The 18,131-nt window shown below is 49.0% G+C and overlaps 1 protein-coding gene across 3 annotated transcripts in view; it reads right to left on the reverse strand.

The window, feature by feature from the left end:
* Nucleotides 1-315: 315 nt before the first annotated feature.
* Nucleotides 316-18,131, reverse strand: part of dop1a (DOP1 leucine zipper like protein A) — a 34,522-nt gene continuing 16,706 nt past the window's right edge. For all 3 annotated transcript variants that reach the window (XM_061236673.1, XM_061236683.1, XM_061236665.1), the window contains 22 exons: nt 17,973-18,125; nt 17,552-17,652; nt 17,062-17,327; nt 14,894-16,913; nt 14,695-14,806; nt 14,174-14,356; nt 13,387-13,512; nt 12,304-12,438; nt 11,648-11,703; nt 10,875-10,979; nt 10,667-10,733; nt 10,268-10,412; nt 9,980-10,059; nt 9,396-9,505; nt 9,058-9,207; nt 8,867-8,928; nt 7,885-8,037; nt 5,240-5,376; nt 3,951-4,006; nt 1,437-1,601; nt 1,072-1,201; nt 316-892 (listed from right to left, as the gene is read on the reverse strand). In XM_061236673.1, coding sequence (XP_061092657.1) covers nt 590-892; nt 1,072-1,201; nt 1,437-1,601; nt 3,951-4,006; nt 5,240-5,376; nt 7,885-8,037; nt 8,867-8,928; nt 9,058-9,207; nt 9,396-9,505; nt 9,980-10,059; nt 10,268-10,412; nt 10,667-10,733; nt 10,875-10,979; nt 11,648-11,703; nt 12,304-12,438; nt 13,387-13,512; nt 14,174-14,356; nt 14,695-14,806; nt 14,894-16,913; nt 17,062-17,327; nt 17,552-17,652; nt 17,973-18,125 — 4,815 coding nt within the window. In that variant the 3' untranslated portion in view covers nt 316-589. The remainder of the gene's footprint in view (nt 893-1,071; nt 1,202-1,436; nt 1,602-3,950; nt 4,007-5,239; nt 5,377-7,884; nt 8,038-8,866; nt 8,929-9,057; nt 9,208-9,395; nt 9,506-9,979; nt 10,060-10,267; nt 10,413-10,666; nt 10,734-10,874; nt 10,980-11,647; nt 11,704-12,303; nt 12,439-13,386; nt 13,513-14,173; nt 14,357-14,694; nt 14,807-14,893; nt 16,914-17,061; nt 17,328-17,551; nt 17,653-17,972; nt 18,126-18,131) is intronic.

Raw genomic sequence — 18,131 nt, forward strand, 5'->3', positions numbered from 1 at the left:
CCTCCAAAACTCAAAGGCCCACAAAGTAAGACAAAGACTTTCAAGATGACTGGAGGCACAAATGGCTAAAGGAAAACAGGCCCTTGATTCTGTGGCTTTCGTCCAACTATTCAGCAACCGTAGACCTGGAGGCATAGTGATCTCACTGCAGCAGGGAGCTGTGGGCGGGGCTGTCACTATAAGAGGGGAGATGGCCTGTGGGAAAACGGTAGGAGGAGCCAGCATCTATGGCATCACTGTAAGAGGTGGGGCCTGTGAGGTCACTGCAGAAAAGGGGTGGTGGTTGGGTGAATGAGGACACTTGGAAAAAGGGGGTTTAATGATAGATCTTTTATTCAGTCACAACAATATGGAATGATCCAGTGATCTTCAACTTGGGCCTCCAGACTCAGACAGAGGGAGAGTTTAGTCACAGCTGCCCCATATATACAAATAATTCATTTTAAATTAAATAGTATAGTCTTTGAAAAGTACAGTACAGTCATTATTAATACAAAAACAAAATGTACAAACTGGAGTTTTCCTTCCTCTTTTTTGAGGTGGTTTCACTGTTAAGAGATTTTTTTTTTGGTGTTTATTTTTTGCCACGTCACGTTTTTATGAGGCCCTCCAGGAAGTCCTTCTCCACCATCTCCTCGATGTTTTGCCGGGCGCGGCTCCAGAACACTTTTTGGCTCTCCAGCTTGCCGTCCTTGGTGGGGAAAGGGGTGGTGCTGGGGGTGGGGGTGCGGGCGGTGCCCGAGCGACTGCTCAGCTTGCTGTTGAACACCTGGCTGAGCAGGTTGAAGAACGGCAGCAGCTGCTCCATGCTGCGGATCCCGTACAGGGTCAGCAGCAGGTGACCCGGCTCCCAGGCCAGCGTCCTTCCGGAAACATCCTCCTCTGGGTTCTTCTGTTTGGAGAAACAGACAGGGTGAGCGCTGCAATCAGACTGACAGCACAGGCAAACTGACAGAGCAGATATGACTGACCCACCAAATATATGGGACAGGCTTACTGACACAGGAAACTGTCATTTTGGCTTAAGGAAAACTGAACGTTTTTAGGGACAGTGAAAGGGGAGTGAAATACCTTAGCTCGTTTCCTCAGCAGCTTGGCGAGTCGGACCACATATGGCTTAAACTCACGCTGGTGGGTCCCCTGCCTGCGTACTTCCAGTCCAGAATCATCTGATGCCTCCGGGATAAAGGCCCACCGATACCTGCAGTCCAGAACCAGGTTACACACCCACACACAGAGAGCAAGAAACAGACAGGACCAGTGCAACAGGTGAGGGAGTGTTGAGAGTGTAACTAACAATGTGCAGGGTATGAATAAGCAGATTTAGAGGCTAAGGGACCGTGTACAATTATGAATGAGAAGGATGAGAGGCTAAGAGATGCACATGTGCGCATGTGCATCTGAGGGCATTATGTGAGCAGAGATGAATCACGCACATCTGGAACTGCGGCAGGCTCTCGGAGGGCAGGGCCAGGGCGAGATCCAACAGTTTGCAGGCTGACAGGTAGAGGTTGAGCCAGCGCTGGCTGTTGTAGGAGGTGGAGAAGCCATTTCCGCCAGAGTAGGTGGTCTCCAGCCCAGCTACCGCTGGTCCTGAGGTCCTGAGGACACAACACACTGCATCAGACATATAGCTCTCAAACAATCACTGCAGATACCCCAACCCATCTCACACTGCGAATACACACTGCATCTCACACACTGCAGATACCCAACCCATCTCACACTGCAGATACACAACCCATCTTGCACACTAGACACATACTGCAAAATATACAACCCATCTCACACTGCGGATACACACTGCATCTCACACACTGCAGATACCCAACCCATCTCACACTGCGGATACACACTGCATCTCACACACTGCAGATACCCAACCCATCTCACACTGCAGATACACAACCCATCTTGCACACTAGACACATACTGCAAAATACACAACCCATCTCACACTGCAGATACACACTGCGGGCTCTATTTTCATATGCTTAATGCATAAGTCTATAGTGCAGTGTGTAAGTCCATTTAGGGTGTGGTCAGGCACACTTTTGATAGTTCCAGGGTGGATAGTTCAAGGTAAGGTACAAGGCTTAAATACAGTCAGGTCCATAAATATTGGGACTTTGACACAATTCTCATCTTTTTGGCTCTATACACCACCACAATGGATTTGAAATGAAACGAACAAGATGTGCTTTAACTGCAGACTTTCACCTTTAATTTGAGGGTATTTACAACCAAATCAGGTGAACGGTGTAGGAATTACAACAGTTTGTATATGTGCCTCCCACTTTTTAAGGGACCAAAAGTAATGGGACAAACTAACAATCATAAATCAAACTTTCACTTTTTAATACTTGGTTGCAAATCCTTTGCAGTCAATTACAGCCTGAAGTCTGGAACGCATAGACATCACCAGACGCTGGGTTTCATCCCGAGTGATGCTCTGCCAGGCCTCTACTGCAACTGTCTTCAGTTCCTGCTTGTTCTTGGGGCATTTTCTCTTCAGTTTTGTCTTCAGCAAGTGAAATGCATGTTCAATCGGATTCAGGTCAGGTGATTGACTTGGCCATTGCATAACATTCCACTTCTTTGCCTTAAAAAACTCTTTGGTTGCTTTCGCAGTATGCTTCGGGTCATTGTCCATCTGCACTGTGAAGCGCCGTCCAATGAGTTCTGAAGATTTGGCTGAATATGAGCAGATAATATTGCCCGAAACACTTCAGAATTCATCCTGCTGCTTTTGTCAGCAGTCACATCATCAATAAATACAAGGGAACCAGTTCCATTGGCAACCATACATGCCCACGCCATGACACCACCACCACCATGCTTCACTGATAAGGTGGTATGTTTTGGATCATGAGCAGTTCCTTTCCTTCTCCATACTCTTCTCTTCCCATCATTCTGGTACAAGTTGAAACTTGAAGTACTTTGTCTCATCTATCCATAGGATGTTGTTCCAGAACTGTAAAGGCTTTTTTAGATGTTGTTTGGCAAACTCTAATCTGGTCTTCCTGTTTTTGAGGCTCACCAATGGTTTACATCTTGTGGTGAACCCTCTGTATTCACTCTGGTGAAGTCTTCTATTGATTGTTGACTTTGACACACATACACCTACCTCCTGGAGAGTGTTCTTGATCTGGCCAACTGTTGTGAAGGGGTTTTTCTTCACCAGGGAAAGAATTCTTCTGTCATCCACCACAGTTGTATTCCGTGGTCTTCCAGGTCTTTTGGTGTTGCTGAGCTCACCGGTGCGCTTTCTTTTTAAGAATGTTCCAAACAGTTGATTTGGCCACACCTAATGCTTTGCTATCTCTCTGATGGGTTTGTTTTGATTTTTCAGCCTAATGATGGCTTGCTTCACTGATAGTGACAGCTCTTTGGATCTTATATTGAGAGTTGACAGCAACAGATTCCAAATGCTAATAGCACACTTGAAATGAACTCTAGACCTTTTATCTGCTCCTTGTAAATGAGATAATGAGGGAATAACACACACCTGGCCATGGAACAGCTGAGCAGTCAATTGTCCCATTACTTTTGGTCCCTTAAAGTGGGAGGCACATACAGAAATTGTTGTAATTCCTACACCGTTCACCTGATTTGGATGTAAATGAAAGCTGCAGTTAAAGCATATCTTGTTCGTTTCATTTCAAAGATGAGAATTGCGTTGATGTCCCAATATTTATGGACCTGACTGTAATTAATAGGTGCGACTAGGGTGTAACATATGATAAACCAATCAGAATGTAATCTTCCTTTCCCATTAAAATCAACTGCATTTTTGCCCCTTGGCAAAACAAAGTCCAGACATATGGCATATCACAAACACTGAAAATAAACACTTCACACACACGCACACACAGACATGCGCACTCACGCAAACACGCACACATCTACCCATCTCAGTGAAGTGGAGTGACAGACACAGGTGTGTTTACCTGGTGATATCATCATCAGAGATCAGCTCCTGCTCCATGAGTAAGAACACCTGAACCTGAGAGTAGGAAAACAGGTGACCTTTAACCTCCGAACAACTAACATCATTATTTATTATAATGTATTTATTATAATCCCCATTAGCTGATGCAGATACAGATACACCAGGCAACTCTTCTTAGGGACCACACAAAGCATACAAAGGATAAAAAAGAGACGACATTAACACACAAAAGACAAGAATTTAAAATGCAAGTAGAACTAACAATCATGTACAGTACACAGTTTAGACATACTGTGACAAAGTGATGTACTGTATTTGTAGGTTGTGTATGGTGTATACTGGCTCAGTGCGCACACACTCAATAGGTGTGTGTGTACTGTGTGTGTATTGTCTAAATTTGGTATAGTGCGGATGTATGCGTGTATATAGTGTATTGTGTGTGCAAGTGTGAGTATTGTGTATAATGTGCGTACTATACATATTGTGTATAGTGTGTATGTTGTGTATAGTGTGTGTACTGTGTTCAGTATGCATTTTGTATACTGCGTATAGTATGAATTTTACGTATGTGTTTATGTGTGAATAGTGTATAATGTGCATGTATTGTGTATATTGGTATAGTATGTGTACTGCATATAGTGTGTGTCTCTCCAGTTCAGTGATCATGGAGGGCCTCCATGAGTGTGTGTGTGTGCGTGCGTCTGCGTGTGTGTGCGTGTGTGTGCAATGCATATCTCACCAGCTCAGTGATCATGGTGGGCCTCCATGAGTGTGTGTGTGTGTGTGTGTATACAGTGCATATCTCACCAGCTCAGTGATCATGGTGGGCCTCCATGAGTGTGTGTGTGTGTGTGTGTGTGTGTGTGTGTGTGTGTGTGTGTGCGCTTGCTGTGTACAGTGCATATCTCACCAGCTCAGTGATCATGGTGGGCCTCCATGAGTGTGTGTGTGTGTATGTGCTTGCTGTGTACAGTGCATATCTCACCAGCTCAGTGATCATGGTGGGCCTCCATGAGTGTGTGTGTGTGTGTGTGTGTGTGTGCTTGCTGTGTACAGTGCATATCTCACCAGCTCAGTGATCATGGTGGGCCTCCATGAGTGTGTGTGTGTGTGTGTGTGTGTGTGTGTGTGTGTGTGTGTGTGCATGTATGTGTGCTTGCTGTATACAGTGCATATCTCACCAGCTCAGTGATCATAGTGGGCCTCTATGAGTGTGTGTGTGTGAGTGTGAGCGTGAGTGTGTGCGTGTGCGTGTGTGTGCGCGTGTGTGTACAATGCATATCTCACCAGCTCAGTGATCATGGTGGGCCACAGTGATGTGAGGTGCTGGGGAGACATGCGCAGCAGCAGGACTCTGAAGAACAGGAACACCTGAGCATGGAGGATGGGCACCTGGGGAAGCCGCAGGCTCTCCACCAACCGCTCTGAGACACAGAGAGCAAGGACACCAGTCATTACACATCTTACAGAAAATACCAGCCTTTACCCAGCGTACAGAACATACCAGCCCTTACACAGCTTGCAGAATATACCAACCATTAAACAGCTTACCAGACTAATGAGACAGGGCCAGTGTAACAGCATAATGAGACAGGGCCAGTGTAGCAGGTTAGTGAGATGGGTCCAGTGTAGCAGGTTAGTCAGACAGGGCCAGAGTAGCAGGTTAGTGAGAAGGGGCTAGTGTAGCAGGTTAGTGAGAGGGGGCTAGTGTAGCAGGTTAGTGAGATGGGTCCAGTGTAGCAGGTTAGTGAGAAGGGGCTAGTGTAGCAGGTTAGTGAGAGGGGGCTAGTGTAGCAGGTTAGTGAGATGGGTCCAGTGTAGCAGGTTAGTGAGACTAGGCTTGTGTAGCAGGTTAGTGAGACAGGGCCAGTGTAGCAGGTTAGTGAGATGGGTCCAGTGTTGCAGGTTAGTGAGATGGGTCCAGTGTAACAGGTTAGTGAGACTGGGCTTGTGTAGCAGGTTAGTGAGACAGGGCCAGTGTAGCAGGATAATGACAGGACGAGTGTAGCAGCATAATGAGACAGAGCCAGAGTAGCAGGTTAGTGAGAAGGGGCTAGTGTAGCACGTTAGTGAGAGGGGGCTAGTGTAGCAGGTTAGTGAGACGGGTCCAGTGTAGCAGGTTAGTGAGACCAGGCTTGTGTAGCAGGTTAGTGAAAGAGGGCCAGAGTAGCAGGTTAGTGAGAGAGGGCAAGTGTAGCAGCTTAGTGAGACCAGGCCTGCGTAGAAGGATAGTGCAACAGGGCCAGTGTAGCAGGTTAGTGAGACAGGGCCAGTGTAGCAGGTTATTGAGACCGGGCCAGTGTAGCAGGTTTCTAAGACCAGGCTTGTGTAGCAGGTTAGTGAAAGAGGGCCAGAGTAGCAGGTTAGTGAGACAGGGCAAGTGTAGCAGCTTAGTGAGACCAGGCCTGCGTAGAAGGATAGTGCAACAGGGCCAGTGTAGCAGGTTACTGAAAGAGGGCCAGAGTAGCAGGTTACTGAAAGAGGGCCAGAGTAGCAGGTTAGTGAGAGGGGGCTAGTGTAGCAGGTTAGTGAGATAGGGCCAGTGTATCAGGTTACTGCGAAAGGGCCAGTGTAGCAGGTTAGTGAGAGGGGGCTAGTGTAGCAGGTCAGTGAGAGGGGGCTAGTGTAGCAGGTTAGTGAGAGGGGGCTAGTGTATCAGGTTAGTGAGACAGGGCCAGTGTAGCAGGTTAGTGAGAAGGGGCTAGTGTAGCAGGTTAGTGAGAGGGGGCTAGTGTAGCAGGTTAGTGAGATGGGTTCAGTGTAGCAGGTTAGTTAGACTAGGCTTGTGTAGCAGGTTAGTGAGACAGGGCCAGTGTAGCAGGTTAGTGAGATGGGTCCAGTGTTGCAGGTTAGTGAGATGGGTCCAGTGTAGCAGGTTAGTGAGACTGGGCTTGTGTAGCAGGTTAGTGAGACAGGGCCAGTGTAGCAGGATAATGACAGGACGAGTGTAGCAGCATAATGAGACAGAGCCAGAGTAGCAGGTTAGTGAGAAGGGGCTAGTGTAGCACGTTAGTGAGAGGGGGCTAGTGTAGCAGGTTAGTGAGGCGGGTCCAGTGTAGCAGGTTAGTGAGACCAGGCTTGTGTAGCAGGTTAGTGAAAGAGGGCCAGAGTAGCAGGTTAGTGAGACAGGGCAAGTGTAGCAGCTTAGTGAGACCAGGCCTGCGTAGAAGGATAGTGCAACAGGGCCAGTGTAGCAGGTTAGTGAGACAGGCCTGTGTAGCAGGTTAGTGAGACAGGCCTGTGTAGCAGGTTAGTGAGACCGGGCCAGTGTAGCAGGTTACTGAAAGAGGGCCAGAGTAGCAGGTTACTGAAAGAGGGCCAGAGTAGCAGGTTAGTGAGAGGGGGCTAGTGTAGCAGGTTAGTGAGATAGGGCCAGTGTATCAGGTTACTGCGACAGGGCCAGTGTAGCAGGTTAGTGAGAGGGGGCTAGTGTAGCAGGTTAGTGAGAGGGGGCTAGTGTAGCAGGTTAGTGAGAGGGGGCTAGTGTGTCAGGTTAGTGAGACAGGGCCAGTGTAGCAGGTTAGTGAGAGGGGGCTAGTGTATCAGGTTAGTGAGACAGGGCCAGTGTAGCAGGTTAGTAAGAGGGGGCTAGTGTAGCAGGTTAGTGAGACAAGGCCAGTGTAACAGGTTAGTGAGACAGGGCCAGTGTAGCAGGTTAGTGAGACAGGGCCAGTGTAGCAGGTTAGTGAGACAGGGCCAGTGTATCAGGTTAGTGAGACAGGGCCAGTGTATCAGGTTAGTGAGACAGGGCCAGTGTATCAGGTTAGTGAGAGGGGGCCAGTGTAGCAGGTTAGTGAGAGGGGCCCAGTGTAGCAGGTTAGTGAGAGGGGGCTAGTGTAGCAGGTTAGTGAGAGGGGGCTAGTGTATCAGGTTAGTGAGACAGGGCCAGTGTAGTAGGTGAGGGAGTGCACGTGACGGGCATGGTTCCTGACCCTGGATGTCGGGGAGGTATTTCTGGTACTGGTCCACCTCGCTGCTGTAGATGGTGAAGGCCAGGCGTTTGAGCAGCATGGCTCTCTGCTCCAGCTCAGCATCGCGGTTGGTGAACAGATTCAGAGAGCTGCTCTGAGCTACGGCTACACGTGCTGCGCAGGAACACACATGCCCGTTAATAAAACACACAATGCACATCTGCAATTAATATAAATGCACACAGAGGCATGCAATCAGGGACAAATGTGGTTGGGTGTGAGATTGTGCATTGGGGCGTGCATCTGCAGACATTAAAAATCATAGATTATACAAGCAAGACAAACAATTCCAAAAAAAGTAGCATAGGCAGTTCCTTCAATCTCACCTTTCTGCTGTTTCATATTCAAACACATATAAAAACAGACTATAGACTAGAAATGTGCAACACTATATTAAATGGAACATTTAAGGAAGTATAAGGTCTCGCCGTCTGCAAGCATATTTGGTCACTAAGCAACAAGATTTTCATTTCTGAACATATCTAACCTGAATAATTATTCATTTCACACTTTGCAACTGTTTTTACGTTAATGGCAATTTCCTTTCACATGAAACACTGTACAGCCCCCTTCGAAGATCTGGATATTGAATTGAAGAAACCAAGTGGGAGGGTAAATGTGTAATTCTAGTGGGCTGGCTGCTTACAATATTTTGATATGTAGGATGTTTAGAGAAAGGTACAACAATATAAAAATGATGAAAATTATTTTAACCATCGGACATGATGATTTTCAGATCTGCTAGAAAGGCCGGTCCCATCAATGGACACTCAGGGCCGAAGATATCTATGCTAAAATTGCAAATGTAAATACTATCAGCAATATTTGTAAATATGTGCTTTCAGAGAGTATGTCTGTGGTAGGCTGTTGTGTGTTTCTGAGGTGTGTTTGGAGGTCAAGTCTGGGTTATGGCGTCTGGGTTATTCTGAGAAGGGAGACTCACTCATCAGGTCTCTGAATGTGGTCTTGTCATGGGTCATAAGGTGGTCAATGATGGCTCGCCAGCTGAAAGAGATCAAAATTAAGCAAAGGCGTAATTGTTTAGTCGGAGGACATGACCCCTGTGATGTTTGAGGTGTGACACAGACTGAGGTGTGAGTGAGGTCATGGGGGGAGGGGCGGTACTGCACTCACTGACTGACGCAGGAGGAGTCCATCTGGAAGAAGGTGTGGTCCATGAAGAGGTCAAAGGCCTCCTTCTTCCAGGCACGGCGGGTGTACTGGTACCCACTCAGGCTGCTCAACAACTGGATACACGCCCGGTAACTGGGGGCGTTGTGGGCACTGTAGGGACAACACACGCACATGCACGCACACACACACAAACACAAACACACAAACACACACACACACACACACACACACACACACACACACACACACACACACAAAGTAGAGCACACACAGCATAAGCATGTAGGACATTGATGCAGCACATAGCTGTCGGGGTGGAGATGGGCCAGGAGCTTTACCTGTGGTTGCGGAGGTAGGGCACCACATAATGCATGATGTTGACCAGCAGGGGGATCACTCTCTCCTTCTCGTCGCTGTAGAACACCATGTCCAACAGATGGGCCAGCACCTGGGGGTGAAAATGCTTTCAGCAGTTGTGTAGGGCCCAAGAGAGCAACAGTGCCATCCCGTTCTGCCATCTCTCCCCCCAAAAACCCCCACCCTAGTCCACGACTTGAACGAACCACCCGCCCAAATCTGGTCCTTGATCGCAATCACCTGACCCATTCTATGAACACATTCTCCAAGAAAGACAAAGGGGCCCAAATAACAGGTAACACACTGCACTGTGTAAGTGCAGTAATAGCATATCTCAATAGCGTAGCATACTAAACAATCAGGACAATGCAACACTATACAATCTCACCTTACTGCTGTTACGTTCTGACAACACTAAAAATTACAGCACATTAAGAAATTTAAACTTGTACTTCAATTAACTTACATCAGGGGTCCCTGTACACATTCAAATGGCAAAGTCAAATGAATGATATTACAATGGAGTGGCTACTTGATTTTTATGAAAACAGTAAGTTGACATTACCTCAGCCAGCAGAGTGAGGGCATGAACACTGTACACAGATGGAGTGAAGCTTGAAGCCTCTGTCACGGTCAGCATCAGGTCTGGAACACACAGACAGGCCATACCATTTTACAACAGAGCTTTCAGAAACACAAATACAGCTCTCCATTTCAGATGGATAGCTCCAGTCCAGAGGGGAGTGCAAGGTCTGACACTTCCTGTCTGACAGGAAGTGACATGACCTGCAGTGGGCACTGACAGCACAGCCTGTCAGGACTGGAGCTCACGCGTGACCACGCCCGTCCATACCCTCCACATCCGCCTCCAAGCTGGCTCCGTCCACCACTATCTGGGGCGAGGCTTTCACCTCCAGGTTCCTCCTCAGCCAGGTGGTCTGCTCCAGGGAAGAGCCTGCTATCGTTCCAATCGCCTCCACCACCTTGTGGGTCACGTCCTGATGGTACCGGACATCAAAACATGGGTACACATTTTTGCTTTTTAACTGCCAATATGTGCATTTATTAAACCTTGCTACTTTGCTTGCCTGTGGCACCTCGGTTAGTTGACCTTCCCTTTATCCAACAATAGAAGTGGGATGGAGTGAAAGAGGACAATACGCAGACAGGGATGAAGGTGTAGGAGGAGTGATAGAAGTAGGGCAGAGAAATAGAAGCAGAAGACAGCAGGACTGGGATGGGCTGCTCTTACCTGCAACTCACGCTGGTCCTTCTTGTTCTCCAGGTTGGGGTTCTTCAAGATGAACTCATTCAGAATTCTGGGAAAGAAACAGAGACAGACTAAGAAAGGTGTACATACAGCCGCCTAATCCTCAACCACACACAAGCGCACATATAACTGAACGTTTGTGTTTGTGTGTGTGTGTGTGTGTGTGTGTGTGTGTACATGTCCGCCATACCCCAGTATTAGAAACTGTCCAGGAGAGGGCAGTCCCAGCTGTATGGAGTCCTTCAGCAGAGCCAGCAGGGCAGGCCAGCTGTCCACTAAGCTGGACACAGGGATCCTGGGAGAGTAAGAGAGGAGGTCAGACATCTGTCTCCTCCCACATCACACACCAAAACACCAGTCTAACAAGTCATCATTCCGTATAACGATACACAATTATGTTTTATGTGTATGTTTTAGATGTGATTATGAGTGTATAATTATGCTTATGTCTAATCTCAGTGCAGTAATAGCTGAACTGTGTATTGCTTTTATATCGCTTTAAACTGCCCCCTGCTCAGTGATATATTGGTGCTACACAATAAACCTGGCTTTTTATATTATATTTTCTCTACTAAAAATTAGGCTGCATGTACACACGTGCAGCTTGACAGTGAATAAGGGGTATAATGAGCTTGGTTAGTGCACTACAGCGGATATATGTAAGGAATAATCCACAACACGGTGGTCATTATAGTTTTAACCCCGTTCAACTCATATCGCACTGCTAGCTTTTGGTCACTCCTTGGCAAAACTGCAGACAGCATATTAATTTGGAAGTGTGATTAGGCTTGACCGGGACTACCTGCCAAACGTTGAAGGATTACACAAATTTAATCACCACCTAGCATCCAATCAGAATCGAGTATTCTCAAAGACCTTGGTATAAAATGTAATCGTGGTATAACCTAATGCTGATAAACCGTGTAATTGGGCCAGAATGGGCAGAAAGTGGGTCTCTGTCACCTCTGTACGTAGGCGTAGAAAAACTGCAGCATACAGACCTCCAGGGACAGATGCTTCTGTTCAGAGAGAAAAGAGGGAAGAGAGGTGGAGAACAGATGAAAGACAGGAGAGGGGAGATTGAGAGAAGGGAAGAAGGGAAAGATGGAAAGGACAAAGGAGAGAGAAAGGCAGAAGAGAGAGACGAAAGAACATGAGTGGCATAACCTTCATCAAATAAAACAAGCACAAATCTACAATATTACTGCATGACAAGCACACTACAGAAGAATGTCAGTCCAACTTGGTTATTATGGACACTAAAATTGTAGCATATGAATACACATATTCTTACAAGCTGGGCTTTAGTACATACTAATTGAACAATCTGCTCAACAGAGGGTTTTTTTTCTTGGTGTGCCATTTATAGGGTTAATGGGTGATTCACTGACATACTGATATAAGTCGATATTGCAATGCAATTGATTTCACTACTGTTGCTGATGCGTAATAATGGCATACGATGTGGTTTGAAGCCACAGTCAGGTTAAACATGTCCCTCAGTGTGTGTAAGGCAAAGGGCAGCTCACATTAATTAACCTGGGGATTAAGAGAATTATGCTACTGAAGCAGTGAAAGGAGAGGAACAGTATGTGAAATGGACCGGGCCGAGTTCAGACCTTATCTTTGGCAATGGCAGGCGGCTGTTTCAGAACCTCTTTGACCGTCTGCATCACAGTCTCTGTGCGCATGGCGCTAACAGAGCGCACCAGCTCCACCAACAGGAGCTGCTCATCACTGGCAGTGGGAATCACCTGTACCAACACATGACCAATCAACATCAGAACCAGCACAGACCAAACCACTCAAAATGAGAACCAGCACAGACCCAAACCACTCAAAATCAGAACCAGCACAGACCTGACCACTAAAAATCTGAAACAACATAAATTCAACCACTCATAAGCTTTTTTATAAGTTAAGAAGCAGTGTCTATTGTTATGTTCCGACAAATACTCACAACGCAAACGCAAAAATAACCAAAACAAAATAGGAGAAAGAAAAGCAAAAATACCCTGGAGGGTGCATACCAAGCTAAACATCAAGCATCATGCTTTGACAGCAGACAATAAACTAAATAAATCTGTACAGGCCATTCCTCTGGTCATAGCAGCCCTGAAATTAAATAATATCTTCCTTGGACCATTGATAACCCTTCACAAAAATCGATACTTTTTTTAGTTGTCCAGTTTGGCAAAAGACAAATCCATATGAAAACGAAACAGACAAACACAGAAGACATATAATGTAACCTCAGCCCCACCTAGTGGCATCTGAGATAATAGCAGACTAATCCAAGGGCAGCCTCATTGTATCCATCATGCTTATTCACAGATTTGTGCAGAAAAGCCTGAACCTATACACAGCCATGAGACCATATACACACAACTAGTGTCTGACAAGCTCAAGCCACGGACATGTTTATTACGACTAATCAAATAAGAGATCTGGCTTGGGTACAATACATTAATGTACCAGTCTGATTTAACAAGCGTTTAAAAAAAAAAGAAAAGACAATCAGCATGAGGATCAATATGTATGCATATTATTTAACAGGTTTCAAAAAGTGGTAAAAATAATGCATCCTATGAAATAAAACGCATCAGCACAAATGCCATGACGGTAGGTAAATAAGACCATGAACCAGCACATAAAAAGACATGCAGACATCATGAACTCATCACCTGCCCCTAGTGCCTCACCTTGTTGCGGGCGGGGCTTTTGCTGTGTTTCCTTTCGTTCCAGACGTAGGCGATGGCAGCCATGAAGTGTGCCCCATGGTTCATAGAAATGGGCCCCAGGAGCTCCAGAATCTGCTGTCTGAGGTTCTGAGCAGAGATCAGAGACGTGTGAGCGCATGACACCGACACCCACAAGACCAGCAACAGACCAGCAACCCCCAACCAATGAAATGCCTGGTGCACAGGAAAGAGAGAATGCAATCTTGTACAGGATGAGGACAGTGTGTGGAAATTTAGCATGTAGCCTGTAACTACTGGCTAATGCACATGACTGGGATGCGGAAGGTTGGTGGTTCAAGCCCGGATGAGCCATGATAAGACCTGCGCAGCTGTTGGGTCCTTGAGCAAGGCTCTTAACCCCTTAACCCCTGCTCCAGGGGGGATTGTTTAGTCTCATCAACTGTAAGTCACTTTGGATAAAAGCATCAGCTAAATAAATGTAATGAAAGGTGGAATGCGACCTTGGTTACAGGATAGGCTAGGCTGAGAGTCATGTGACCAGCTGGTGGTACCAGGCTGGTCTTGCTTACGAGGAAATGTGACTGGGGAGGTGCAGAGCTATGGTATGTATTAAGTGAATGTGACTTGGAGGAGTTACAGGACTGTGCTTTTGTGAACATGACTTGCTCGAGGTAAGGTACAGGACAGTGATATGGGAGGAGGATAAGAGCCCAGGTGGAGGAACCTTGGTGGAGGTAAGGTACAGGACAGTGATATGGGAGGAGGATAAGAGCCCAGGTGGAGGTACCTTGGTGGAGCCCAGGTTGATGTTGGAGGTGGAGGCTGCAGAGGCAGCGGTGGGCCGTTCGGAGCTGTCGGCCAGGTACAGAACGCTCCACAGCAGCGTGACGGAGGACATGATGGTGTGCAGGATGGACAGGATCCCAGCGCGGGCCTCCGACAGCTGCTTCTGATCCACACTCACCTGCAGCTGTTATGGAGAATGAGATGTCATTGGTGTCAGCATAATACTGAACCAAATCCAGTAGAATTACCTATGTTAAACTACATATGCTGGATTAATACCCCATGTGGCTGAAGGTTCAGTCTCTAACATTCAGGTATGCATCTCTGAGGTTATTTTTTTGTTTTTTCCTGTACAAGCTTTTCTTTTTCTTCCCATTTTTGAATGCTCAATCGTATTCCTCAGTAGTACTCATTGCTGCAACCTCCAGGTATAGCTGACTGTGGGGGTGACTGTGATTGGTACAGGCAAGCACTCATACAGGTACTAGTAGTGGTAACCAAGTGGTTCTGGTGATTGCTCACCAGATGGTACTGGGAAGACTGGTCCAGCAGGCAGTAGTGAATGATGGCAGTCACTCCCTCCAGCACAGTAAGAATCAGGTCAGGGGGTATGCACAGAGCCATCCACTGGGGCCTACAGGTAAGAGCACAAGAACATTAAACTTACCTTGCAAAAATTTAATTTTAAATGAGGTGAAGTAAGACACAAACAGGGTCATACTTGGTGTCAGACAGGCCGGTCTCGTAGCGGTACTGCTGGATGAGGTTGTCCAGGTTTCGGCACAGCTGCAGGGTGACAGAGCCCACCACACGGCGGAGCACCCTGCCCATATAAGGCAGTGTGGCGGTGATGAGGCCGATCCACTGCGGGTGCATCTTGCAGGTGTAGTGCTGGTGGAGGGCGCGGATGACGGCGCACAGGAACATGCCCTGCGCCGTGATTGGCTGGCCCTGGAGGTACTGCAGGGAGGTCATTGGCTGCTGCGGGTTCACGTGCTCCACCTCCCCCGGCGGCTCAGGCCCCGGCCCGGGCCCCGGCTCCCCACCCTCCTCGGGCGGGGCCATGACCCGGCGCTCCAGCACCACCAGGCTCTGCAGGAGACGGAGCAGCTGCGACTGGACCGCGCTGCACCCGTCCATCTGGTCCTCGGACAGGTTGACCACGCTGTCCTCCGACAGACCCTCCTCCACGGCCGCCAGGTTGGCCCCGCCGGTCCGCTGCTCGTGCCACTTCTGCGCGCTGAAGATGGTGGACAGCAGGCAGTGGAGCACCACCTTCTGCACCTTGCACTTGGAGAGCACGTCCCCGATGAAGCTGGAGAAGCCCTTGGCCGCGCCCTCGGCCACCTTGGACAGCTCGGTGAAGAGCAGGGTGAGGACCTCGATGCTGGTCAGCTGCATGCTGCGGTTCCCCGCCAGGTCCTGGGGCGCGGCCGTCAGGTGTGCCGAGTAGTAGCTGCGCAGGAAGTAGAGGCAGAGCGAGATGAGGATCTCGATGAACATGGCGCTGCGGAAGGAGTGCGAGTGCGAGTCCTGCGGGATGGCGCTGTAGAAGTCCTTGCCCATGACAGAGATGCGGTGGCGGGCCAGCAGGTTCTGCAGCAGCGACAACTGCGGGGTGTAGGTGTTGTTGATGCTGGTGGTGGAGATGGCGCCCACAAAGCCGGCCGGGGAGGCCTTGAGCATGGCGCCGATGGCGGACAGGGCGTGGAGGGCGCGGGAGGAGTCGTAGAGCTGCAGGTAGAGCAGCACGTGCTGGTAGAGCGGGTGGATGTTGAGGCGGGCGGGCGAGGCCGAGCGGCGGGCGTTGGGGGAGCCCACATCGCTCTCGATCTCCGACACCTCCCCCTCCCCGCAGCTGTACCAGTTCTCCAGGTCCAGGCTGTCGCCGAAGAAGATGTTGGGCTGCTTGGCGCGTTCCGCCTGGGCCCTGCGCTGCCGCTCTTCCTCTTTCCTCTTGCTCCTCTTCACCTTGGGCTTGGCGCCCGGAGACTTGTCCGCCAGGCGCTCCATGATTTTGCTCTTGAGGCTGAGCTGGGTGCTGCTGTGGCTCCGCTTGCGGGCGCGGTCGTCCGGCCCCAGCAGGGCAGGGTCGGGGACAGAGTCAGGGAGCGTCACTATGGAGGGGGACGAGCTGTGGCGGGTAATGCTCTCGTGGGGCTCCTCGTCCCCCGTGTCAGAGGTCACCGACAAGAAGTCCAGGGTCTGACCGGCTCGAGGGTCCAAGAGACCGTGGCCGCGGGTGGGGCAGGGTTCATACTGCGGGTCGCAGGACGTGTCCGAGGAGTTGGAGCTGTCCGAGTCGACCTGGGCCGGCCAGGGGTCAGAGGGAGATGGAGTTTTGGAGAAGTCCTCCTCCTCTTCCCGCACCACGCGGTCCAGCAGGTCAGCCAGCAGTGCCGTCACCTCCTCCGTCACAGACTCGTCGGAAAGCGTGGTCAGGGCGTGGTCCCGTGGGGCCGCGGAGCAGTCGGTGCCTTCCCCGTTCGGCAGCCTGTCGACCTCCTCAAAACTCCCGTTGTCAGCAGTAGAGGAATGGGATGCACCAGACTCGGAGCTCTGCGGCTCCCCCTGGCGGTCCTGCGGGGGGAAGTCAGAGCCGAGCGGCAGGTTCTCGCTGCTGAGGCTGAGCAGGGACAGGCTGTCGCTCAGAGGGTTCACCGTCAGGCTGAAGGGCTCCATGTCATCCAGGGGCAGGCCATGCCCGTGCCCCGCCCTCGAACCGTCCATCTGGCTGAAGTCTGGCAGCAGAAGAAAGAGAGAGGGAGAGGTGAGTTTTATGGCTTTTGAAGCAAGCAAGTATTTCTGCAATATAAAATAATTACAATGTAATAATACAACACAATTTATTTATTTTATTTGTATGTTTTTGTATTTGGGTGCACTCACGGTCTGAGAAGGCCATGTCCCTCATGTAGATGGGTTCGGAGCCATCGGGCTCAGCCGGCCCGGGGAAGGCCCGGGCCCAGTGGCACTGTGCCTGCACGCGCTGGATGGACACGCGGTGGGTCTTCGGGTGGAGCAACAGCAGAAGCAGGGGCTCCAGCACTCGGGCGATGTCATGTCTCTGCAGGACCTGGTTCAACCAAGCCCGACCCACCGCACTCGCTGAACCGTCCCAATAACTCAGACTGTCCAACATAATGAAGAGAGACCTGAGAATGAGAGAGTAGAGCGGGGAAAACAGTCATTAAAACCAAATCATCATTGGTCAATATATGATCCAAAAATACCCTCTGTATGTTGGTGCTATCATCCAACATGTTGAATTACAAACTTTGTAATACCATGAAGCGGCTAATTCATTAGGTCACTCAAGGAGAAATTAACAGACTATTATGGATGCAAAAAACTGGGCATATGACACACAACAAAATACCTGTCAAACGTGCGGTTGAAAGGGGAAGACTTGGTGATGTTGAGGTCTCTGGTCAGGTGCCAGAGGACAGAGAACTTCACGTGGGCCTCCAGACGGATTCTCTGCAAGTCACACGTGCTTTGGATTAATTAAAACATATACACCCATCACACAACACTCACACAACCCTGACACAGTCTTTAAATAACACACAGGCATGAAAGAACAATCATGCAACCTTAAGACAGCACAACTGCTGTACAACCTTTGCTCATAGATCAATTGCAATGCACCACAGAAATACATTTTTTTATCAAACATGCTTTTAGGCCTCAGTTTAATTTAAAAATAACATCAGGACATTCTAGAAGAGAGGGGACCCCATTGAATAGCAAGCCTGCAGGCTGGAGGAGCACACACATGCATGTTCTTCGGGTCTCACCTTGTCCCAGTGCATGAGCTGCTGGCTGATGACGTCCTCGCAGATACTGGAGGAGGGGACCAGGTTGTGCAGCTGGTAGAAAAGCTCCACGCTACGCTGGTGGTGCTGGGGCGTCCCCTCTCCCAGCTGGTCCCACAGGATCAGGGCCACGTGCTGCAG

Source organism: Conger conger, chromosome 1 (genome assembly GCF_963514075.1).
Source record: "Conger conger chromosome 1, fConCon1.1, whole genome shotgun sequence".
In the NCBI taxonomy this organism is placed as follows: Eukaryota; Metazoa; Chordata; class Actinopteri; order Anguilliformes; family Congridae; genus Conger; species Conger conger.